Genomic DNA, 26,369 nt, shown 5'->3' with positions numbered 1-26,369 from the left:
AAACATAGATAAGAACAAAGGGACGGAAAAGGGAACCATAGAGAGACGACGGTGGGGTGTCGGTTAGAAGAACGGCCGGCGGAGGAGGGAAAGAAACAACCAACGTTCGAAAACGAAGAATCAAATGTATAGTTTATCCGGCCCTATAATGTGCTAAAACCGGCTCATTCAACATGGCGTCGATGCATTGAACTATTGGTTTTCAATTACAAATTTTTTCAAATTAAATTTAATGCTTTAATTAATACATGTCAATATCTAAGAATTTGGACTTTTAACATTAACTAAATTACAAATTATAGGAAACAATTGAAATAATACACCCTAAAACATGCGTCACATCCATTTGTTTCATTACCTGTGACACACACGTGATAATATCTTTGCTATTCGGACGCAAATCATTTATGAAAACTTTTTTAACTTTTTATATGTAAAGTTAAGGTCTAAAAGATTATTAAGATTTTATTCTCGAAATTTATTATACATCAATGTTATGTCGTATATAAAATTTATTTATATTTATTGTTTTATCAAACTTCTGTCAAAATTATAGACTAGTATTTAATCCAAATTTAATAAATTTTGATCAATTTGATCTTGTATAGTCGTATTTTTTATTTTAAGTTCAGATCAGATCAATTTTTTTTGAAGGATAAGGTCTGAGTACATAGGGTTCGAGTTTTTTTTATATCTTTTAGCCATTGACAACACATAACTGCTCGAACTCAATACCTCTAGATTTTAGAGAGAACAACACACTCTTTAACTATTGAGACCGTTTGATGAATTCGATTTCAATATGAAAAATATCAATTTAGTTTAAGAAAGAACAGTACATTATAAAACCTTTATATCTATATATTTTTCAATAAAATTTTTATTTTACCTGTTATATAAATATAAAAATTATATATATATATATATATATATATATATATATATATATATATATATATATATATATATGTTAGATTAAATTTTGAATAGAATAAAAATTTTATAAACTTAACTCGAATAATTAAATTTTGAGTAGATTAACAATTTTATAAACTTAACTTGAGTGATTAAATTTTGAATAAAATAAAATTTTATAAACTTAACTTAAATCGAATAATAAATAAATGAATATTATATTAAACCAAATTGAAATAAAAAAAGAATCCAATTAACTCAATCCATAATCATCCCCGATCAAAACCTTCAAGTCTAAAAATTTATTAATTGATCAAATAATAAAAAATAGTTATATTATCTCAATTTATATGAGTTCAAACCTTGCATTTATCTTAAAAATACTTTACCTTTGTACTAAAAAAAACGACCACAAGTTCATAGGGTCTGTTTTTTTATTTGTGATTTACTATTACACGTGGCGCTATCAAGATCCATCCCTATCCTTAACCGAATTATAATATTAATTAATTATTAATTGTACACGGTGAAATCCGAGCTCAAACCCTACAGCCTCTAAAAACACTTACTTTCACGTTCAATCAAATACTGCCACGTAATATTTTCTCACGACTTTACCATACCAAACAAAATCCTTACTATACGTCATATCTGCATCTAAGCATACCCTAAACGATACTACCCGGTCTATCGTACGAATTAAATCTTGCCGCGTCAGTGACGAGCTCGCATCGCCGCTGCAAGATCTAACAAAGAATTTGTCGGGATAACATACGAAGTACACGTGTCCTTGAACCGAAACGACTAGTGAAGTGAAAAGGGTAAAATTACCGACGCTGCAATCGCGGCCATTCCCGCTTGGTATATAAAAAGATTTCCTAGAAATCTCTCTGCCTATTTTCCGCTAGTTTTTCAATTTAAGTGTAAAATTGATTCAAAAAAATAAGTGTAAAATTAGTGAGAGAGAGTGAAGTTTCGCTTTTGTATATTTTTTTGGTAACCTACACGGGAGATCAACAAACTATGGTCATTAATTGATCTTGTCACTGAATTATTTTTTGTCTCAATTCGATCATCAAACTTTTTAATTGATTTAATAATACTACTCTCCGTTAAAAAAACGGATTTGCTGACGTGTCCGTTAATAAAACTGACATAATTATATATTTGGTCCTTAATATTCACATATTCTATCAATTTAGTCACTATTTTAATTCAATTAAAGAAATTTAACTGTCTAATTAGAACATGACATGTGTCAATACATGATTGGAAAGTTTTATTTATGGATTTAAATTATTTAATTAATTAATTTTATAACCAATCAGGTGGTGACACATGTCACCACCCTAATTGAAATGGAAAATTGAACAAGAAAATTTCGACCGAGTAGATTCAAACCCGCGTCCAAGGGAAGAGAAGAGTAACAAGGCACCCAAATCCCTAGGCCAAAGGCCCCAATGGTTTTAACTTACAACAATTTACATTTGACTTGTACGGTTAAACAAATTATTTGGATAAATAAATTTCAGTTCGATTAATGGTTCCAGAAAAAAATTCGGTTAATTCGATTCGGTTAATAATTTTCAAATAAATTTCAGTTCGATTAACGGTTAAGGAAAAAAAAATTTATTTTATTCGGTTAATAATTTTCAAATAAATTTCGATTCGATTAACGGTCAAATAATTTCGGTTTGATTAATGGTTAAAGAAAAAAACCGGTTGATTTGATTCGGTTAATAATTTTCAAATAAATTTCGGTTCGATTAACGATTAAATAAAAATAATTTATTTTATTCGGATAATAATTTTCAAATAAATTTGGATTCGATTAACGGTCAAATAATTTCGTTTCGATTAATGGTTAAAGAAAAAAATTCGGTTAATAATTTTTAAATAAATTTTGGTTCAATTAACAGTCAAATAATTTCGGTTCGATTAATGGTTAAAGAAAAAAAATTAAATAAATTTCGGTTCGATTAATGGTCAAATAATTTCGGTTCGATTAATGTTAAAGAAAAAAATTCAGTTAATTTGGTTTGGTTAATAATTTTCAAATAAAATATTTTTTCTTTAACCGTTAATCAAACCGAAATTTTTTTCTGTAACCATTAATCGAACTGAAATTTATTTAACCAAATAATTTGTTTAACAGTACAAGTCAAATGTAAATTGTTATAAGTTGGAACTATTGGGGACCTTTGGCCCAGTGGTTTGGGTGCCTTATTACTCTTGTCTCCCCTTGAATGCAGATTCAAATCTCCTATGGCACATCTTTCTTGTTCAATTTTCCATTTCAATCAGGGTGGTGACATGTGTCACCACCTGATTGGTTATAAAATCACTTAATTAAATAATTTAAAATTCATAAATAAAATCTTCCAATCATGTATTGACACATGTTATGTTCTAATTGGATAGTTAAATTTCTTTAATTGAACTAAAATAGTGACAAAATTGATAGAATATGTAAATATAAGGACCAAATATATAATTATGCCAGTTTTATTAACGGACAAGTCAGCAAGTCCGTTTTTTTTAATTGAGAGTGGTCTAATTGAATCAATTAAAAAGTTTGGTGATCGAATTGAGACAAAAAATAATTCGGTGACAAGATCGATTAATGACCATAGTTTGGTGGTTTCCCGTTTAGTTTACCCTATATTTTTTTGTTCGATTCCAGCTCGTGATTTGAGGTTAGTAGCTTCTTCTTCCTCGATTCTTTTTGTTTAATCGTTTTTATTTAATTAAAGTAGTTTAATAATTATGCTAGCTTGATTCTGCTTTGATCGGTCTCCAAAACCAAGAAAAATTAATGTTTTTTCCTCTCACTTTATGTTTCATTTTGAAGTGACTTTTTATTTCTTGATTTTTTTTGTTTAGCTTGCTTGTTAAGGATTTAGTTAAAGTCAATATCCTGCTTTTGTTTTGATTTTCATTTAATTTTAGTTTGATTATAATTTAGTTTGATCAATTTGGGTAGAATTTTATTACTGGTTCATTTCATGTATTTGGGTGATATGATTGCTATAAATGATTTTTGAAGTGTAAATATTTTAGGATTTGAGTCTTCTAGTTAGACATTCTTGATTTTGTGGGTGATAACTCCGTAAAAAGACTATATTTTATGTCCTTTTACTTAAGTTATTGATTGTCTAAAGCCATTAACATAGCATTTTAACTGCATATAGTTGCATTTATAATATATTTGCATGTGGTGGATAAGTTATGTCGAGGCAAATTTTAATTGACTAAATTGATGTTGCTGAGGAGAAGTGTTGTTTGTTGGTTATGATGATGCAGGAAATGACTGAGTAAGAATTTATTTGCTGAGACAAATTAATTTGCTAGGGTCAATGGAACAGAAGACGATGACAGTGAGGAACAAATTTTCTTGTCAATGAGAGTTTTTATCTCGCAAGTCTGACGCAGCACAAGACGAAAATGTTGGCGTCACTTGGCCAGCTGTCCAATACACCTCACGTGAAACCATGTCTCTACTAAGGAATTTGGGATCACTACTAGCTGCCATATTATACACACAATAGGCATGAAACCAAGGGTATTTAGGAAATTTCCAAATACACTAAACCCTAGAAATTCTCACTATAAATATCTCATTATACTACCCTAAAGGAGATGAGAGAAAATACTCTAAAAGTGAGGTTTGGAGAAAGGCGGCTGCAACACATCCTTTTTCACCGTCCTCCACTGGACCATCCTTGGTGTCCTCCATGGTCAGGCTTCGCCGGAGCAGCGGTCAAACCCTCGAGAGGGGTTGGCCGCTAGAGCAGTCATGGTGATGGTCTGATGTCACGGTAAAACTATGTTCTGGGAGTTTTTCTTCCTCTTGTTCTTCATATCCATATCATTTAAGGGCTTGTATTTAAAGATTATTATTGGAATGAAGTTTGTCACACCATAAACTGTTTTATTTGGAGTTGGAAATGCTTGAATGATATTTTATTCTATTGTTAATAAATGATTAAGTTTTTTTTGTTGAATGTTGTTTTGTTCACTATTTTAATCTTTTGCATTGGTACTTAGACACTCGTTTTTATCTGGGTCTACAAAAAAAATTATATTATATTTTATTATTATTATTATTAAAATACATTTTACATATTTTTGTGCAGGCCCTAATTAAAGCACAATACAATCAAATACAACTCACTCAATACTCAGCAGACCCAACCAACCAGGCCACTAAAAGGCCCAATCCAGATTACATCTACCCAGTAGCCCGACTGAAGCCTAGCACTAGACCCGTGACCCGTGACCCGAAGCCCGAACCAGCCCACTGGATAACCCAATAGATTAGGGTTTTACCCTTATGCTTCAGTTGACTCTCCCCATGACCGTTGGATCAGATTTGATCCAACGGTCCAAGTGGACTCAAATTAGGTTTTTACCCTAACACTAGCTCAGCCGTCGCCGCTCAAGCCGAGTTTCTCCCTCGCCGACCTCCTCTGACTCCGCCGTCGATAAATCTGACTGAACAGTGACAATATATCAATCAACAGTAAATTGGCAGGGAAATTAGAGAAGAAAAATAATAAAAAAACAACTATCCCAAAGTAATCTTACTATGTCAATCAATGAATATAGGATATCATTATCCTATCTCCTCGGCAGTAGGAATAAGAAGACATGCAATCAAAGAAAGATATATATTCGGGATTGGGGAACAAGTTTTGGAGAGAGAAAAAAAAAGAAGAAAATCGGGGGAAGATAGAGCTTCGAACAAAAAAAAAAGAAGAGAGAGGGTTTTGAGAAAAAATAGAGAAAGAAGGGGAACCTAACAACCATCTATATTCGAACCATACAAAAGGAAAAAGAGAATAAAGGGTTATTACCTCGATTTGGTGCTAGAAATCCAAGGGTTGTTAGAAGCCTCGTTTTTTTGAAAGGTAATATTCAGATCTAGGGTTAATGGGTGGCTTTTAGGCTTAAATATGTTGAGATATGGGTGGAGGGTGTTAAGGAGAATTAGTTGAGGGTGTTTGGATCCCTCCAGCTGTCGTGCGCCTACGTGCCAACCATCGTGTGCCGCTGTGAGGTGCCACCAGCGACGGATGATTCTATCCTCTCCGATGATGGAGTTGAGAGAGTTTCAAACTCTCTCTCTCCTCCCTCGGTTTGAAACCGAATGAAATGAAATGGTTAGCCAATTTTGGCTTTGTTTTGGGGCTTATATAACATGTCCAAAACAACGTAGTTTTGATGAGGAGGGGGTCTGTAATTTTGCGTGTTGGATATTTTCATATTGGGTCCTTGTTCTTTGTAATCTCACAATTTGGGCCATGGAATGAAGTTTACGTTGTTTTGTTTTGAACCTTTATCTTTCCACAATTATATTTTAGTCACTATAATATGTATTATACCATTTTTGTTTATATTTGATTCTGATTTTAATATTTTCAAATGTTTCATTTTAGTCACTGGTTTTGTGTGGTTTGTATTTTAGCTGATATTCGAATTTGACCATGGAATTTGTAAATATTTTATTTTAGTCACTATTTGGCATTTAGAATTAATTATTATTTGCTCCTTGGTGTTTATGTTTATTTCATTTCAGTCCTTTATATTATTTTTGGGTTATTTTCATTTTTAGTACATGTATTGTTTAGTATTTGTGATTTTGGCTCTGGATTATTTGTAATTACTTTTTAGTCCTTTAAGTTTCTATTTTTGCTATTTTGATCCTTTAACTTTTTGTATTTATTGTTCAGTCCTTTAAATTTCTATTAATCATATTTTAGTCCCTTAAATGCTTATTTTTGGTATTTTATTTTGGTTTGTAATGTTTACTTATTTTTATTTGAGCCATTTATGTATGAATGTATTTTACATATTATGTGGTTATTTGTATTATGTAAATAATGTTTTTAGTTCCATTTAATGTAAACATTTTATTTTGTATTTTTAATTACATTTATTTCCATTGCATTATATCCATGGATGAAATGTTCAATTTTAATTTTCAAGAACGATATTTGTAGAATGGGCATGGAAAGTATCACTTGATCGAAGTGATGTAATCCAATATGACATTCGAACCAAATAAGAACTTGAAATAAATCAATTGTATTTTGCTGATTATTAATTCATTTCATTTTAAGTCGAATATTGCAATGAATGTCTCTAAATAAATTTATTTCATTTCATGCAAATTGTCGATCTCCATTCTACATTTTATATTCTATTCATTTTTTTAGTTAATCAATTTATTTTGCTATATGAAAACATCTATTTTTTTATATTCAATTCGTATATTTATCGATGAGGGAATATTTTTTACGGATAAGAAATAGTCGAAATAGCTTTTTCGATTTAGGATTGCTAATCTCGAGATTTCTTTTCAAGTTAAAGAATGTTCTTTAATTAATTGATTCGAAGCAAATTAATGAACTTTAATAAAGGGATCATATTTTAACTTTATATTTGATTCATGATTTCCACCATTTACGACAACGTGTAAGCGACATTGCACCAATTTTGGGCGTTGTGAGGTGTTAATCCTTCTCCACGCGTAACCGACTCCTGAATCCTTTTAAAATGAATCTTTGGTAAACACAGACTAGTTTTCATCTTAAAAAAAGATTTTGCCTTAAAATTGTTTTAAAAAACATTTTTAGGTATTCGACTTACCTAGCCCAAAGTCGATGGCGACTCATTTTTCAATTTAATCCAAATTAATTCCAACTCACCAAATTTTCCAAATTAAAGTCATAACTATTTTTAAAATAATATTTAATTGTTTTATCAAAAAAATGGTTATGACATCTTAGCGACTCCGCTGGGGACTTTGTTTTAGAGAGTCAGGCTGTAAGTCGCTTACATATTGTCGTCCTAGTGGAAATTACGAGTTCGAGTCTATAGTTAACTTATAATTCGTTTATTGAAGTTTTTAATTGTCATACTAACATTTGAATTTGTTTTGCTTTCAGATCTGTCCAAGTTTTTGTTGAGTTTTTTCTTTTTCATTTTTGAGTCAAAGGTAGATACATTCCTCCTCACAAACATCACTTGCATTGGCATAACATGAGCTCTAGACACGAGCTTCAATCCAATTAAGTCAGGGTGATTGCTTTAATCTCATAAGAATTTATTCTTCGTATGAGTTTTAGCAAATAACCCATGGGATACATACCTTATACCTTCGTAGAGATTTATTCCTTGTATGGGTATAAGGCAGTGAATCCCCTCGAATTGAACTCGTTCCGTTCGAAACCTGTAATGGGTGAGGATCGAGGGTCTGGCAGCCCAAGGGGGCACCGACATCAGGGACAATTTGAGTATCATTTTTCTATTAGAGCCGAAACTATGCATATAGTGAACCGTAAAATGGTCACCCTAGGTATAGTCATACCGAACCTCTGTCCGTCACTAGGTACCCAATTAGGTGTACACGAAGGATAAGTGTTTATGAACCTTTCCTTTTTGCTTTAAATTCTGTTAAATAAAAGTATGCGAACTATATACCATGTGATTAAGATTAATTTCTTGAAAAATCATTTTGGGTAGATAGCATGTCTGAGTAGGAATGTTATTTAATTAAAGCATGTTCGGGTATATATCATGATGGGGTAGGTGTTATATTCATCTCTGAATAACATTTTTATTTGTATCAATTATCCTACCTGTACTGACTAATTTATTTTCTTTTGTTTGTGTACACTAACTTATTTATTCTTTTTTGTTTGTGTCATTTTGTCATCATTTTTTTGCATTGCATTGCATCGTCATAACATAATGTGAAAATGTTGATAGCAAGGGGATATTCGAGAGAAAATTTTCACAAGAAGAGGTGAAAGTTTTCAATCAAGTAGTCGCATATACAGACATGCACTGAGAGCTTAAAGAAGTTCAGAGAGTCCAAGAATGAGACTTACTCAAAGATCATGCAACATCCGAGACTGAAATGATGATCCACTGGTCCGATGAGTAATCCAACAGTAGAGCCTTATTTGCGATCGTTTCATCGCTAACCACCAAGGAGTGACATGCTGACTTCAGCATCACCGGGGCATTAACGAAGTCAGATTACAGAACACTTTAGGGGCATCATTTTCGAGGACAAAGATCTGAGACGAAGCAATAATCCACTTCAGACTCAATATCTAAGCGAAGGCATGTCTGTAAAGTGGACTTTCTTGTAATGTGAAGGCTTTTATCTCTGGTGAAAATTGTTCTACAAGATTCATTGTTGGGATCAATATTTTTTCTTTTGCATTTGCATCTTTGCATTTTGCATCTGCATTTCATTTTTAAGCATTTCAACATAAACATGAAATTAATCCTTGGAGGATTCGATGAAGTGGTCCTAACCACTTTGAGAATAGAAGCAAGAAGCTGAAATCAGCACGATGGGAGCTTGTTCAGCTGGTTGTAGGGTTGAGCCTTCCAGGATGATCTGAGAAAGGAGTCCCCATATCCTAAGGTTTATGATGTTGAAGCCATGTGCAGTTACCATATAGGAAGCTCCAGACATTCCGTTGAGAATTGTAAGGCACTAAATCTCAAGATCCAGAACTGATGAATTCAGGGGCATGGACAATTGAATAAGGATGGGGGCATTGCATCTATCATTTGCATCCGTGGAGATTGTTTTGTTTGAACTCGTTTTTGTTCTTTCTTTAATATTTGCCTAAATATGTTTAATCTTTTGATAACTGAATTTATGTTACCTTATAAGGTTGAATAATTGAATAAGTTTTAATCTTGTAGTTCTTTGAATATCAAATGAATTACATATTCTCTTAATTCTTCAAGAATTATAGATTTTTTACATATGTCAATATTATACCTTTCTTATACCATCTAAAGTCAAAAATAAAATCTCTCGATTCTTTACCCGAAATAATTCATGGTTACTACCAAAAGACCAAATTTTGACATTATTCATCTTTGAGACTTTGAAATATTACCTTTATCTTCTCTGAGACCCAAAAGTCATACACATGCCTTTCATTGAGCCAATAAAGTCACAACATCATCTTCTTAGATTCAAAACCAACATTTTTCTACCAATAAAACCTTAAGACATTGAATATAGGATGTTCACTTGAACACTAACCTTCCTACCATAATAAATTATGTGGGGCATCTCGCATCAATCCAATTCCAATAACATATGAGGAATTGCTCCCAACGCTAGTTGAGAAGAACCTTGTGACTCCAGTTTAATCCAAACCAAGAGAAGCCCCATATCCTGAAGGCCATGATATTAATGCCATATGCATCTATCATATTGGGAGCTCAGGACCACTAAGAACTGCGGGGCAATGAAACGCAAGGTCCAAGATCTGATTGATTCAGAGGCATTGACGTTCAATGTGTGATGGGGGTATTCTGATCAGAAGTCGGCTGGGGCATCCATCAGGAGCTTTGTTTCATTCTCATGCATGTCATCTTGTTAGAACTTGTTTTTCTATCTATGTTTAAATGTTTGTAAATCACTTGACTTTTGAACATTTTAATAAAATGCTTCCTTCTTAGGAAATAGACAATGAACAAATTTTAATCTTGAAATTCTTTGGATATCATTTTAATTAAAAGCTTTTAAATATTTGAGGTTGTAAATCTATGAAAATGATAAGATTGAACCCTAAAAAATAAGGAACCCTTAATCCTAATCTATAAATTCATCAGAGTGCATACCCTTCCCTTGAAGGAACCAAGATAGCTCTCTCCTCACATATACAGTCAATCATTTTGACATTTAGGTATATATTAGGAGCGAACAAAATGGGGCAACTAGCACATGAAATTACAATTCCTAGGTGTTAATGATATTAATGATGTTGAATGGTCAAGTTGGTGAATCTAGTTTAGGTCAGTTGCTTGGGAATTGTACTCTAACGATGAGATTTTCTGACCTTCAACAAACACCTAGGCTATAACAGGTTCTCCTCAACGAGCTTAAGAAATGAAATCCGTATACCCATAATATATATATATACATATATACAATAAAGATGAGTTATTCTGCTAAAGCAATTGGTTATGGAGGAAACTCGAAAGCCCTGGCTTTATGAATAGATTACATTCAAGCCATGACATTGATCAGGTACTTGGCAATCCGGTGTATGCTCCACTGTGGTTGTCAAGTTGAAGACTTTGTGACGACATGAATCCTTCAACTAGCCTGATAAATGCAATTATAAAATATATGTACAATAAAGTTGAATTCAGCTAGCTAAACAATGGCCAATTAATTATTAAATAATGAGTTTCGGTGAATATGAGCTAAAAGAGTTGAGGAACACCTGTTATAGTCAACTTCACACAAGCACTCATAAATCTCATTTTTAGACCGATATTTATGCACTACCTTTACTAGAGGAGTTTACAAAGCTTGAACAAATGGAAGATTTCAGAGAACTGAAACAAAAGTGTTCTAAAGAGTCTAGCAATTGACCATGCTAGTTACGACATTTTTGTCCACCTTCGATCAAATTATCAAACCAAGAAAGAGGGGCATGCTATGATCTTCACGATGACAAAATCGATGAAATAAACCTTAGAGTTTAGGTAGCTAACCTCAAAACCAACCTTTCAATCTTGATGTTTGTCAAACATTTACAACTATCAAAGATTAAAAGAGCAATTGATTCTTTTGATATCCAATGAACTCCTATTTATGATTTGTTTCAATTGTGAAACAGAGAAGGAGACAAAACAATTTCTTCAAAAATCTTTTGATATTTTTCAAAATTTTGAAAATCCAAAGGAAGAAAAACATTTTCAAACAAGATAAGTTCTCCAAAAGTATATTGGAATTCAATGAATATCTCTCCGAAGCTTAAGATCGAAGTAGGGGCAAGTGAAGCCAATATTTGGGACAAAATAAAATGGGGCAAGGAAACAACTTGTCTCAGGTCGAGGTTTGCAAGAGTACACTCTGGTGAAAAATGAAGACTGTGCAACTATTGCATAAGAGGTGATCGCACAAATCCCTTGATAAGGAATCGCACAACATGAATGAGAACATGAGAGCTGGGAGTCGGAGAACACTTCCAATAAATAAGAACAGAAGCTACTCCATCATATTAGTGAACAAAAAATAAATGAGAATACCAAACCATTGACCAAAAATAACAACTTGAGACTTTTTTATCGTTTCCTTACTTAGCCATACCTCAATGATAGCATTAATCTTGACACATGTCAAATAGCTATAATTTATTGAAGGATTAAAAGTGTAATTAATTCTTTGATATCAAATGAGCTCTTGTTTTATGATTTGTCTCAATTGTAAAACCTAGAAAGGGGAAATATTTTCAAAAGCTTTGATTAAACATTTTTCATAACTCTTTTAACTGATATTTTCAGACTCTTGAAAATAAAAGAAGAATAAAAATGCTTTTCAAACAAGATAATCTCTCTGGAGTGGATCTTGGTAGTTAACATGTGGTTCTCAAACACAAAGCTCATGCTTAGAATCAGTGCTGAAGCAAGAAATGATGAATGTTGGGCCACCTCTGGAGATTCAACATCGACTATTAGGGCATCTTTGGGGATTCAACATCCTGATGCAAACGATCATATCTTCTGAAGGCATTTCCTCCAACAGCAGGAACAAGCAGATTATCAGTATCCTTTGAGTTGTTTCTCTTGAAAAAAAAAAATTGTCTCTCGAGACAGTTTCTTTTAAAAAAAATTTTGAGTCTGTTTCTTTGGAAACAAATTTTTGTCTCTCGAGACATTTTCTTTTGAAAACACCTATCTTTGAGTTTCTTTCCCTTGAAACAAAACACCTATCTTTGAGTTGTTTCCTTGGAAAAGAATTTTGTCTCTCTTGAGACAACTTCTCTTGAAGCATCATCTTTGAGTTGGTTTCTCTTGAAACCATAATCCATAAAGATGGCCTACCATCCTCATCGTGAAGGAACCGCGTCATCCCCCGACCAGACATCCTTATCACGTAGGAGTCGTGTCACCCCTGATAACCAGTCGTCCTCATCACATAGGAACCGTGTCATCACCCGACCAGACCTCCTCATCACGTAGGAGTCGTGTCACCCCTAGATAACCAGTCGTCCTCATCGCGTATGAGCCGTGTCATCCATCAACCAGATCTTCTCAACACGTAGGAGTCGTGTCACCTGACTACCAGACCTCTTCATCGCGTATGAGTCGTGTCGTCCCCACCAAAAATCATATCCATTTTCTAAACCAAAAAAAGAGAATAGGATAAAAACTTGTTTTCTTTCTCGTCTTTGCCTTATTTTTCTTAACACAAGAATGTGTAAAGAGGGGCAGCTATATATACCCGTTTTGGATCAGATCTACAAAAATATTATCTTATCTTATTATTATTATTATTTTTGGATAATTCCATTTCATTACCCAAGAAAGCAGAAAATCTGCTACAGTTAACAACGTACAATAATCAGCTGAAATAAATCAGCAGACACAGTAAAACAACAAACATAGTGGAGGAACAAAACAAAAAACATCAGCTTAGGAAATGCCCCAGTTAGCACAGATGATAGCATTTCTAGGATCAGTTCTATTGATAGCTTTACCCTCCATACGGACACGCAAAGCATCTTTGATGTCCTGTAGAACCTCATCCACTAACCGCGCTCTACCTCCATAGAGTCTGCAGTTTCTCTCCTTCCAAATACCATAGATGTGGCTAGTCCAAGTAAGTCGAAGCACTCCCACAATGAAAGACTTTCCCTTGAAGTAGCGAATTGCCCAAGCTAACTCACCATCCCAGCAACTGACCCCCCAATAAACATCACAAAGAGCAAGAATAGCTCCCCATAAGCCTTTTGCTAAGGTACAACCAAAAAACAAATAGTCTTTACACTCAGCCTCCAAACCACACAGTAAGCAATCAACGTTCTCAATGTTTAATCCCATTCTTTAAAGCCTAATCCGAGTAGGGATCCTGTCAAGAATGGTCATCCACGCTTTGACACTATGCTTAGGGATACGCCCAGGGAACCAAACAATATGCTGCCAAGGAACCTTAGGAGCTCTAGATCGTAGAGCTTCCCATATGCTTCTAGTGCTTAAGTTACGGTCTGGGCTAGCAAATAGATGGGAGACACTAGGTCTGATTTTCAGAATGTACTTAAAGCCCCAGCTCACATTCATGGGAATATTCATCTGCCAGAAGTCATCATTCCCGATCACGTAGGCTCGCATCCAAGCAACCCAAAGAGAGCCCTTATTTGCTAGTAATTTCTTGATTAGGTGTACAGCACAAGCTTTATTCCAGTCACCGACAGCTTGAACACCTAACCCACCCTCAGACTTCAATAAACAAATATTCTTCCAGCTAACCCGAGCACCTTTAGCAGGTAAATCGGATCCCTTCCAGAAAAATCTGGAGCAAAGCTGTTCAATAGAATGAATAACTTCTTATGGAAGAATAAGTTGTCTGTACCAGAAACTAGCCATGCTGATAAGGACAGCACGAATCAGTTAAACCCTCCCAACAAAACTGAGGTACTTGTTGGCCCACAAGTTCAACTTGGCCCTGATCTTGTCAATAAGACTGTGGCAATCCTTAACTGCGAGCTTCCTGGTTACAAGAGGGACTCCCAAGTATCGAACAAGAAGGGAACCCAACTTAAAGCCAGTGGCCTCTTTAATAGCAGCACAACACTCATCAGAAATCCCTGTGCAAAATATTTCACACTTGCTGACATTTAATTTTAAACCAGACATGGAGTAGAACATGTCTAAAACTACCTGCACACCAATAACAAAGTCCAACGAACCCTTGCAGAAGACAAGAAGATCATCCGTGAAGCAAAGGTGGGTGAGCCCAACCTTTATACACTTAGGATGAAATCTAAAAACTTCTTTCATAGCAGCCACATTCAGAAGGCATGATAGAACATTCATGGCCATAACAAAAATATATGGTGATAGGGGTTCTCCCTGCCTAACACCCCGAGCACCCTTGAAATAGCCAACGAGACTCCCATTGAACACTATTGAGTAGCTAGGTTTAGTAATACAAGCCAAGACCCAGCCAATAAACTTTTCAGGAAGTCCTAATGCATGCAAAACAATTCCCACAAAATCCCAATTTAAGGAGTCGAAAGCTTTTTGCAAGTCAATTTTGAGGGCACATCTAGGGGGAATTTTCTTCCTAGCGTATCCTCTAACAAGTTCATGCGCTAGTAAGGTATTATCAATAATGCTTATCCCTTTCACAAAAGTAGATTGATTCATCAAAATTATATTTGGAAATATAGATGACAAACGATTCACTAATATTCTAGTGGCAGTCTTGTAAATAACCGAGCAGCAAGAAATAGGCCGAAAGTCCTTGACCATACTCGGATTAGGGATTTTGGGAACAAGTACAACAGCAGTAGCATTGAAAGAAGGGAGCATGAATGAGGTATCAAAGAAATACTAGATAGCTGCCCCAAATCATTCCCCATAATATGCCAAGTTTTTTTGAAGAAGAAAGAATTGTACCCGTCAGGGCCAGGGGATTTATTGTTCCCTTGCCCCCATATAGCTTCATTGATCTCTGAATCAGAGACATCTCTGGTTAAAGACTCGGCTGCACCCTCTGGCAAAGAGTAGCCAAGAAGTTCTTTGATAATGCTAACATTACAGCAGTTAACATCCGGATCAGCCACCCCTAGTTGTTTGTAAAAGAAATTAATAGCTTCATTTGACATTGCATCAAATGTACTAAGTCTATTTCCTTCATGATCATAAAGGACCCGAATGGTTCTACTCAACTTTTTACTAGCCACCATAGCATGAAAGAAACGGGTACTTTGATCCCCCTCTTTGATCCAATCAGCCTTCGCTTTTTGTTTGTAGAAAAGGAGCTCCATGTACTCAAGGGCCCTTAATTCATCCTCTGTCCTCAGCTCATCAGAAATGAGGCTACCAGCAGTAGCAGCGTTAAGATTAGCAAGTTGAAAAGCCCTTAGCTCATCTTTTTTTTGAACTTGCCCCGTAATATCAGAGAAATGATTTTTATTCAATTACTTAAGGTAGCACTTCAATATTTTCAGTTTAAGGAAAAGGACTTGTGCAGGGTTCCCTGAGGCCGGGAGTTACAATGAATCGTTAACAATGGTAAAAAAATCTGGGTGCAGTACCTAGAAGTTGAAGAACTTAAAGGGTTTTGGCATGGCAGTAGGCGCATCTCTGTGCATCCAGACTAGGGCTGGACTATGATGTGAGTCCCCTGGCGCTTGGAACTCAACCTCAGAAGAAGGAAAAGCCTCGATCCAACAATGATTGATGAGGACTCGATCCAGTTTGCGAGATAGGTAGGTGTACTGCTGCTTATTGGACCAAGTGAACAATGGACCAATGAATTGGTGATCAAAAACATCCAGATCCTCAACACATTCCTGGAAATCAGAGATGTCACTAATGATATTGGAGTTAACTGGATTAGAGCTTTCTTCCAGCTTCAAAATAATGTTGAAATCACCCTCTATCAACCAGGGATCATATTTTAATATTGTTATTATTATTATTATTAAAATACATTTTACATATTTTTATACAGGCCCTCATTAAAGCCCAATACAATTAAATACAACCCACTCAACACTCAGCAGACCCAACCAACCAGGCCACTAAAATGCCCAATCCATATTACATTTACCAAGAAACCCGACTAAAGCCCATCACTAGACCCGTGACCCGAAACCCGAACCAGTCCATTGGATAACCCAACAGATTAGGGTTTTACCCTTATGCTTCAGACACCAATCCCCATGACCGTTGGATAAGATTTGATCCAATGGTCCAAGTGGACTCAGATTACAGTTTTTACCCTAACACCAGCTCAGCCGTCGCCGCTCAAGCCGAGGCTTTCCCTCACCGACCGCCTCTGACTCTGCTGTCGATAAATATGACTGAACAGTGACAACATATCAATCAACAGTAAATTGGCGGGGAAATCAGAGAATAATAATTATAATAAAATAGCACTATCGTAAGGCAATCTTACTATGTCAATCAATGGAGATAGGACATCATTATCCTATCTCCTCGACAATAGGAATAAGAAGACATGCAATCAAAGAAAGAAGATATATTCGAGATTGGGGAACAAGTTTTGGAGAGAGAGAAAAAGCAGAAGAAAATTGAGGGAAGAGATAGCTTTGAACAGAAAAAAATAGAGGGCTTTAAAAAATAAATAGAGAAAGAAGGGGAACCTAACAACCACCCATATTCGAACCATACGAAAGAAAAAAAACAAAGAAGAATAGGGGGTTCTTACCTCGATTTGGTGCTGAAAATCCAAGGGTCGTTGGAAGCCTCATTTTTTCGAAAGGTAATATCTAGATCTAGGGTTAATGGGTTGCTTTTAGGATTAAATATGTTGAGATATGGGTGGAGGGGGTTGAGGAGAATTGGTTGAGGATGTTTGGGTCCCTCCAGCCGCCATGCCGACCGCCTTGCACCGCTGTGAGGTGCCACCAGCGACAGATGCTTCTATTCTCTCCGATGAAGGAGTTAATAGAGTCTGAAACTCTCTCTCTCCTCCCTCGGTTTGAAACCGAACAAAATGAAATGGTTAGCCAATTTTGGCTTTGTTTTTGGGCTTATATAACATGTCCAAAACGACGTAGTTTTGATGGGGGAGGGGGTCTGTAATTTTACATGTGGGATATTTGCATATTAGGTCCCCGTTCTTTGTAATCTCAAGATTTGGACCATGGAATGGAGTTTACGTTGTTTTGTTCTGAACCTTTATTTTTCCATGTTTACATTTTAGTCACTATCATATGTATTATACCATTTTTGTTTATATTTGATTCTGGTTTTGATATTTTCAAAAGTTTCATTTTAGTCACTGGTTTTGTGTGGTTTGTATTTTAGCTGATATTCTAATTTGACCATGGAATTTTTAAATATTTTATTTTAGGCACTATTTGGTATTTAAGATTAATTATTATTTGCTCCTTGGTGTTCTTGTTTATTTCATTTCAGTCCTTTATATTATTTTTGGGTTATTTTCATTTTTAGTACATGTATTATTTAGTATTTGTGATTTTGGCTCTGGATTATTTGTAGTTATTGTTTAATCCCTTAAGTTTCTATTTTTTCTATTTTAGTCCTTTAACTTGCTATTTTAGCTATTTTAGTCCTTTAAGTTTCTATTTTTGCTATTTTGGTCCTTTAACTTTCTATATTTACTGTTCAATCCTTTAAATTTTTGTTAATAATATTTTAGTCCCTTAAATGCTTATTTTTGATATTTTATTTTGGTTTGTAATAGTTATTTATTTTTATTTTAGTCATTTATGTATGAATGTATTTTACATATTACGTGGTTATTTGTATTATGTAAATAATTTTTTTTAGTTCCATTTAATGTAACCATTTTATTTTGTATTTTTAATTACATTTATTTCCATTGTATTATATCCATGGATGAAATATTCAATTTTTATTTTCAAGAACGAAATTTGTAGAATGGGCGTGGAAAGCACCACTTGATCGAAGTGATGTAATTCAATATGACATTCGAACCAAATACGAACTTGAAATAAATCAATTGTATTTTGATAATTATTAATTCATTTCATTTTAAGTCAAATATTGCAATGAATGTCTCTAAATAAATTTATTTCATTTCATGCAAATTATCGATCATCATTCTACATTTTATATTCGATTCATTTTTAAGTTAAATAATTTATTTTGTTGTTTGTAAACATCGATTTTTTTATATTCGATTCACATATTTATCGATGAGGGGATAATTTTTACGGATAAGAAATAGTAGAAATAGCTTTCCCGATGGAGGATTGCTAATCTCAAGACTTCTTTTCAAGTTAAAGAATTTTCTCTAATTAATTGATTCAAAACAAATTAATTAACTTTAATAAAGGGTTCATATTTTAACTTTATATTTGATTCATGATTTCCACCATTTAGGACAACGTGTAAGCGACACAATACCAATTTTGGGCACTGTGGGGGTGCTAATCCTTCTCCACGCATAACCGACTCCCGAATCTTTTTAAAACGAATCTTAGGTAAACGCAGACCAATTTTTGTCTTAAAAAATGATTTTGCCTTAAAATTGTTTTAAAAGACGTTTTTAGGTATTTGAAATACCTAGCCCAAAGGTCGATGGCGACTCCTTTTTCAATTTAATCCAAATTAATTCCAACTCGCCAAATTTTCCAAATTAAAGTTATAACTATTTTTAAAATAATATTTAATTATTTTTTTTCGAAAAAATGGTTACGACGGTTACTATAAGAGCTTTTGAAAGATTGCTGGTGCCACGACAAAATATTCCTACTCTTTGTAAGAGCTTTTGAAAGATTGTCAATTTTCTAGGAGTTGACACCTATATTTGAAAGTGTTAGGTTAGATCTGCTTGAACAAGGACACTAATTCAGGATGGCGAGGTTATAATCCACGTAAGAGATAAGGAGAGATTTTCATTTGACTAAGAAAGGTAAATACTCCAAGTGGGCCAAATTGCCACGACATTACATTCTCGCCCACAAGGAAGCCTCCCTAATGACACTAAGGTCACTAAGCCTCATGGAAATGAGAAATGTAGTGCGCTTACGCTGAGGAGTGACACCTAGATTAATCTTGATGATATGTTTTGGGGGGGAAGAAGCAAGAAATTTCTCGCTAAGGCATGACACATGAAGAACTGAAGGTCAAGCTAAACATGCTAAACAATAATATTTTCCTAATGAGAAAGAAAAGGACGAGGGTTCAACAAGTCACCCAACTGATGGTGGAAAATTCATTGTCAATGCAAAATTTTCACCCCCCACCTGTAGCAGATGAAGTCAGGCCCCCACCACCCTCCCCTCAACGGTTGAAGAAGCATAACAACGAGGTCCAGTTCAAAAAGTTTGTGTATGTCCTTGATAAGTCGTATATCAATGTTCCATTGCTCGAAACCATTGAGCAGATGCATTCCTATGCCAAATTCTTGAAGGATATTGTCACGAAAAAGATAAAGGTGTAAAGACTAGAAAATGTTTCCATGGCAAAAGAATATTGTTCTGCATTAAGTAAATTTTTGCCGAAACAAAGAGATCCTGACAGCTTTGTTATACCATGTTCCATAGGTGAAAATCATTTTGGAAGAGCCCTATTTGACTTAGGATCCATCGTAAATATGATGTCCAAGTCCATAGTTTTGAAGCTTGGAATGGGTAATACTCGACCAACCACCGTGATTTTGCAACTAGCTGACCAATCACATGTTCGTCCCGAGGGTAAAATTGAAGATGTTATAGTGAAAGTGGACAATTTTTTTTCCAGTAGACTTCCTTATTATAGACTGCGAGGCTAACGAAAATGCACATATTATTCTTGGGCATCTCTTCTTAGCCAATTGGTGCATCCTAATAGATTGTGAGAAGGGAGAGTTCACGATGAGGGTGGCTGATCAAAACGTTACAATCAATGTCTTCAATACTTTTAAATATATTGATGATTCAAAAGAATGCCATTGCATTGGAGACATGAAGTCAATGGAAGAAGTTGGAACATAAATTTTTTTTAAAAACAATTTTTTACATCTAAACGAGTATGATACTCTTTGCTAAGATAATATCTTTAAGGTGAATGAATGTAAAAAATTTTACCACATTGATATTTTACAGCCATAGGGATACAATAATTTTGGCCCATGCAAATTTTCTCAGAATGAGGCATACAAAAATATTCGCCTAGGCAAAATTTTTTCGATTGAGGCAAATGACAGACATACTGAAGATAGAGCAAATGCGGAGTCCGAGGATTATTCATGGGATGTGGAACAATCTAGCTTATTTCAAGCTAGACCAGGTATGAGATTCAAACCCTTTGATTTTAATGAATTCATTCCTCCAAAACCTTCGCTCTAGCATGCACCTACCTTGGAGCTTAAACCTTTGCCATCACATTTGAAATATGCTTACCTAGGTAGTGATGATACTTTAACAGTTATAATTTTTTCTAGTCTAACCCCCGAGCAAGAGGGTAATTTGTTGAATGTTTGTCATAGTATAAAAAAGCTCTCGGGTGGACTATGGAAGACTTGATGGCAATCAACCCTACATTATGCATGCATAAAATCCAATTAGATGATTACCACGGTAATTCTATGGAACCTCAAAGGAGATTTAACCCGATAATAAAGAAAGTGGTGATGAAGGAAATCATCAAATGGCTAGATGCTAGGGTGATCTATCCTATATCCGATAGCTCTTGGGTCAGCCCGATTCAATGTGTACCGAAGAAGGGTGGCGTGACTGTGGTAAAGAAAGAGAATGATGAGCTTTTGACAAAAAGAACTGTCATGGGGTGGAGGATTTGTATGGACTATTGAAAACTAAACAAGGCGATGAAGAATGACTATATCCCCCTCCCTTACATCGATCAAATGCTTGATCATTTGGTGAGCAAGGCATTTTATTGTTTTCTCGACAGATATTATGGGTTAAATCATATTGCCATAGCGCCCAAAGATCAGAAGAATACCACCTTCACCAGCCCATATGGCATATATGCCTTTAGAAGGATGTCATTCGGATTATACAATGCCTCAACAACTTTTCAGAGGTGTATGATAGCCATTTTCTCAGACATGGTAGATGACTTCTTGGAAATATTCATTTATGATTTTTCCGTCTAGGGCAGTGACTTTGACCAATGCCTCGAAAATTTATCTAAAGTACTGAAGCGATGTGATGAGTCCAACCTTGTGCTAAACTGGGAGAAATGTCACTTTATGGTGACAGAAGGAATTGTGTTAGGACACAAAATTTCTCGCCACGACATCGAAGTTGATAAACTTAATGTGGAAGTGATTGAGAATCTGCCTCCACCCACCACTATTAAGGGCATGTGGGATTCTATAGGAGTTTCATCAAAGATTTTTCAAAGATTTCAAAGCCTTTATGTCTGTTGCTGTAGCAAAATCAGTCGTTCGTGTTCAATGATAAATGTCTCAGCACGTTCACAAATCTGAAGAAAAAACTTACCTCGGTACGAATTATTTTTTAAAAAAATTTATGTTCCACCTTATTGGGACGCCCCTTTTGAGCTGATGTACGACGTAAGTGACTACGCAGTAGGGGAAATGCTCGGGCAACGAAAAAGTAAAATCTTTCATGTTATTTATTATGCTAGTAGTACCCTAAATGATGCACAACTTAACTATAACAGCACTGAAAAAGAATTATTTGCCTTAGTATTCACTTTTGATAAGTTTAGGGTATACCTTATAGGCACTAAGGTCATTGTACACACTGATCACTCAACCATTAAATACCTAGTGAATAAAAATGATGCCAAGCCTAGACTTAGTAGATAGATACTCTTGCTGCAAGAATTTGATTTAGAGGTAAAATATAGGAAGAAAACCGAGAACCAAGTAGTAGATCACATGTTTAGGCTAGAGAACAAAAACATTTTCCATGACATGAAAGAAATTCAGGAGGAATTCCCTGACGAGAAAATTTTATTTGTCGCGGCAGTGTTGTGGTATGATGACATAGTTAAGTTTCTTGTTAGTGGTATTATGCCTCTAGATTTATCTTGCTAGGGCCGAAAAAAGTTTAGACATGATATACGCCATTATTATTGAGATGAACCGTTCTTATTCAAGCAATATGTAGATCAAATAATCCAGAGGTGCGTCTCCGAAGAAGAATGCAAAGAGATCCTATTTCATTGCTATACATCCTCGTGTAGAGGGCACTTTGGTAAGATGAGGTCTGTTACAAAGGTCCTCCAATCTAGCTTCTATTGGCCCACCTTATTCAAGGAGGTGCAAGACTTCTATAAGTCACGTGATCAATGCCCACACATCGAGAATATATCGAAGAGAAATGAGATGCCATAGCAAAATATTTTGGAAGTTGAACTCTTCGATATATGGTGAATCGATTTTATGGGATCCTTCTCATCGTCCTTTAATGATTTGTACATAGTTTTAGTTGTGTACTACATATCCAAATGAGTTGAGGCCGTGACAACACCTAGAAATGACTCCAAGACCGAGCTAAAATTCTTGTACAAAAATATATTCACATGTTTTGGAGTTCTAAGAGCAATTATCAGTGATGAGGGCACCCACTTTGACAACAAATTAATTGTCAAGGCATTGCAAAGATATTGGGTGCAACATAAAATTGCCACGGCATACCACCCCCAGACTAATGGACAGACTGAGGTCTCCACCGTGAGATCAAGCAAATACTTGAGAATGTGGTTAACTCAATAAGAAAAGATTAGTCACCAAAGCTCGATGAGGCACTTTGGGCTTATCGTACAACATTTAAAACGCCACTAAGGATGTCTCCATTCAAGTTAGTTTATGGAAAAACATGTCATTTGCCCATGGAACTAAAACACAAGGTATTTTGGGTCATCAAGAAACTTAATATAGATGCACAGCTTGCTAGAGAAAGAAGGTTGTTGGAGCTAAATGCGATGGAATAATTTAGAGCTCAAGCGTATGAGAATGCTTGTCTCTACAAAGAAAAGACAAAAAAGTGGCACAACTGGAAAATTTTGCCACGATAATTTTTTCCTGGCCAACAAGTACTACTCTACAACTCAAGTTTATAGCCATGGCACAATAGAAATCACAAACTTGGATAGTGGGATAACTTTTAAGGTGAATGGTCAAAGACTGAATGCATACAATGGAGCACCAATCCTACGTGACAAAACAGAGTTGCTACTCCACAATGCCCAAGAGTGTGTTTCTCTTCTATGAACAAATTTCTTTGCCCAAGTATAATATTTTGTATTTTGTACATAAATAACTCTTCTTTACTTTATTCTACACGAGTTATTTATCTTTATTTTATTCTCTATATTGTATCTTTAGTAATCTTTTGACACATGATAACTTAGGGTTGAGGCACACACATGGGAGGAAGCAAAACCCTAATAAAAAATTTTGGGTGACAATTTTGAGAGGGAGATATCTTTTCCGTTATTATTTTATTCTTTTTTATCACATCCTAAAATCTTTTTTATTTATTATCCTATCTTACTGTTTTTTTACTTTTCCTTTGTTAACCCCAGAAAACTGCCCACTTACCTATTTTTCCTAAAAAAACCACCCACTTTTTTTCTCTATCACAGTTTCTCTTTATTTCCTCTTCATCTTCATCTTTTTCTCTTTCTTTGTTTTTTTCCTTTTCCCCCGAAACTTCCATAGCTTTCCATTTCAAGTCTAATTGTTTTCTTTCTCTGTTCAAAATCTGCTGCCAAGACAACATGGTTAATTACAAATCAAACCCAGGAGCTTTCAAAGTGCTAATGAATTGAGAAGAAGTTTAAAATGTTACAACAATGTCAAGTCTATCGTGAAGATGGATTTGTGTTCTATGAAGCTGATGAGAAGCCTTTTGGGCCTGAAGTGATGGATATTGTCAAGCAACACAAGTGGGAGAATTTTTCAAGGCACCTGAAGTTTGTGGCACCAGCCAAGACTTATGACTACCTCATATCGACCTCTTCCTCCTCCTCGAAGCACATTCAGGTGATTTCACCCGAATTGTTCGAAGAAGAATTTACCACGACCAAATTTGTTGTTGAACCAATTGATACACATCCCACCCCAGATCAGCCACCTGATTTGACCATTGATCCGGTTGTCGATCCTGAAGCTAGCCAGCCCTTGAACGCACCTGCTGAGACCTCACCCACCGAGAAGATGCTACTACAAGATAGTCCTCTCAGGACCAGGCGTCGCATCAAATGATCAATTGGTCATGTTAATATTTAACCTCAATCACCGTAACCCTCATATAAAATAGGATCTATCAGACCCTTCCTCTCAAGAAACGCTAAACCTCAAGCGTCCAGCAGAATTGAACCACCATAATAAGGTACATCTTTACATTTGCATTCGCATAGCATTTTAGAGTAATTTATCTTGCTCTCGTTTTCATGCATTGAGGACAATGTATCCCTCAAGTTTGGGGGATGTGGTGTGTTTCACACTTAGTTAATTGCATTGATAATGATTAGTAGAAATATTTTTGTCATAATATGAGTTATGGTTAGGATAGTTTATTAGAATGAATTAAGGATGCCCAATGATGAAAGAAATTTTTTATTGCCTAGGCAAGAATTATTGTACATGACTATTTAGAATGATGGAGCCAACCTTATGACTTGATTCTTTGTGATCCTGTTAACATAATTGTATGTTTTCTATGCTTAAGGTACTTAGAAAATTTTTAGGATATAACTTTTTCTCGTCATGGCATAAAATGATTGAAAAGATTAAGATAAACTCCTTAGCATTAAGATTGAAAATGATTGCAAATAAATTCCCTCTGCATAAATGTAGAGGGATAGTGCTCTGTGCAACAACTTTACCTGGAAACCCCCTTAAATAAATGGTATCCTTAGCACATGAGTGAATGAAAGCAGTCATGGGATGACTCTACCTGACTAGCTCGGGGATGGAAGGTATGCTTCCTTTCACCTAGAGTGTGGGAAGGTAAGTGTGATGAGTTGGCTCCCCTTGAAGTAGTGTTGAAAAAAATGAAATTACATGTTGAATAAAAATGAAGATTAAGATTGAAAATGATTGTAAATAAATGCCTCTGCATAAATGTAGAGGGACAATGCTCAATGCAACAGCTTTACCTGGAAACCCCCTTAAATAAATGGTAGCCTTAGCACATGAGTGAATGAAAGCAGTCATGGGATGACTCTACCTGACTAGCTCGGGGGTGGAAGGTATGCTTTCTTTTACCTAGAGTGTGGGAATGTAGGTGTGATGAGCTGACTCCCCTTGAAGTAGTGTTGAAAAAAAATAAAGTTACATGTTGAATAAACATGAGAGAAGTTGTGCTTAATAAATAATTTTATGCCTTGGCAAAACAAAAGAACTTACTTAGGAGTTTTCTAAATTCGTTAAGCATAGACTAGATACAATCATGTACACACACTGATAAAGAGTCCTGCCTAAGGAAAGGTGCTTGATTTCTCATTCAGTCTAGCATGTTTAGGTCAAACTTTTTGCTGAGGGCTGAAATTTTAAACCACTTGATTGTCTTAATTTATACTTTGCATTGACACTTTATGTTTCTATTGCTCATTATCCATTTCTTGAGGACAAGTAATAGCTTAAGTTTGGGGGGTGTGATAACTCCGTAAAAAGACTATATTTTAGGTCTTTTTACTTAAGTTATTGATTGTCTAAAAGCCATTGACATGGCATTTTAGCTGCATATATTTGCATTTATGACATATTTGCATGTGGTGGATAAGTTTTATCGAGGCAAAGTTTATTTGACTAAACTGATACTGTTGAGGAGAAGGGTTGTTTATTGGTTGTAATGATACAGGAAATAGGAAGAATTTATTTGCCGAGACAGATTAATTTGTTAGGGTCAGCAGATAGAAGACAACGACAGTGAGGAACAAATTTTCTTGCCCATGTGAGTTTTTATCTCACAAGTCTGACGCAACATGAGATGAAACTGCTGACATCACTT

The 26,369-nt window shown here is 35.1% G+C and overlaps 2 protein-coding genes across 2 annotated transcripts; both read right to left on the bottom strand.

The window, feature by feature from the left end:
• Window positions 1-13,383: 13,383 nt before the first annotated feature.
• On the bottom strand, window positions 13,384-13,791 carry LOC120117196. Its single transcript, XM_039137499.1, has one exon. The coding sequence runs from the start codon at window positions 13,789-13,791 to the stop codon at window positions 13,384-13,386; it is 408 nt and encodes a 135-aa protein (XP_038993430.1).
• Window positions 13,792-13,794: 3 nt separating this feature from the next.
• On the bottom strand, window positions 13,795-17,192 carry LOC120117185. Its single transcript, XM_039137492.1, has 5 exons — window positions 17,150-17,192; window positions 16,027-16,354; window positions 15,370-15,792; window positions 14,365-15,046; window positions 13,795-14,271 (listed from the first exon to the last, which is right to left on the bottom strand). The coding sequence occupies exons 1-5, from the start codon at window positions 17,190-17,192 to the stop codon at window positions 13,795-13,797; spliced, it is 1,953 nt and encodes a 650-aa protein (XP_038993423.1).
• Window positions 17,193-26,369: the final 9,177 nt, after the last annotated feature.

Source organism: Hibiscus syriacus, unplaced genomic scaffold (assembly GCF_006381635.1).
Source record: "Hibiscus syriacus cultivar Baekdansim isolate YM2019G1 unplaced genomic scaffold, ASM638163v2 tig00000916_pilon, whole genome shotgun sequence".
Classification (NCBI taxonomy): Eukaryota; Viridiplantae; Streptophyta; class Magnoliopsida; order Malvales; family Malvaceae; genus Hibiscus; species Hibiscus syriacus.
This window is presented reverse-complemented; position numbering and strand designations above follow the sequence as displayed.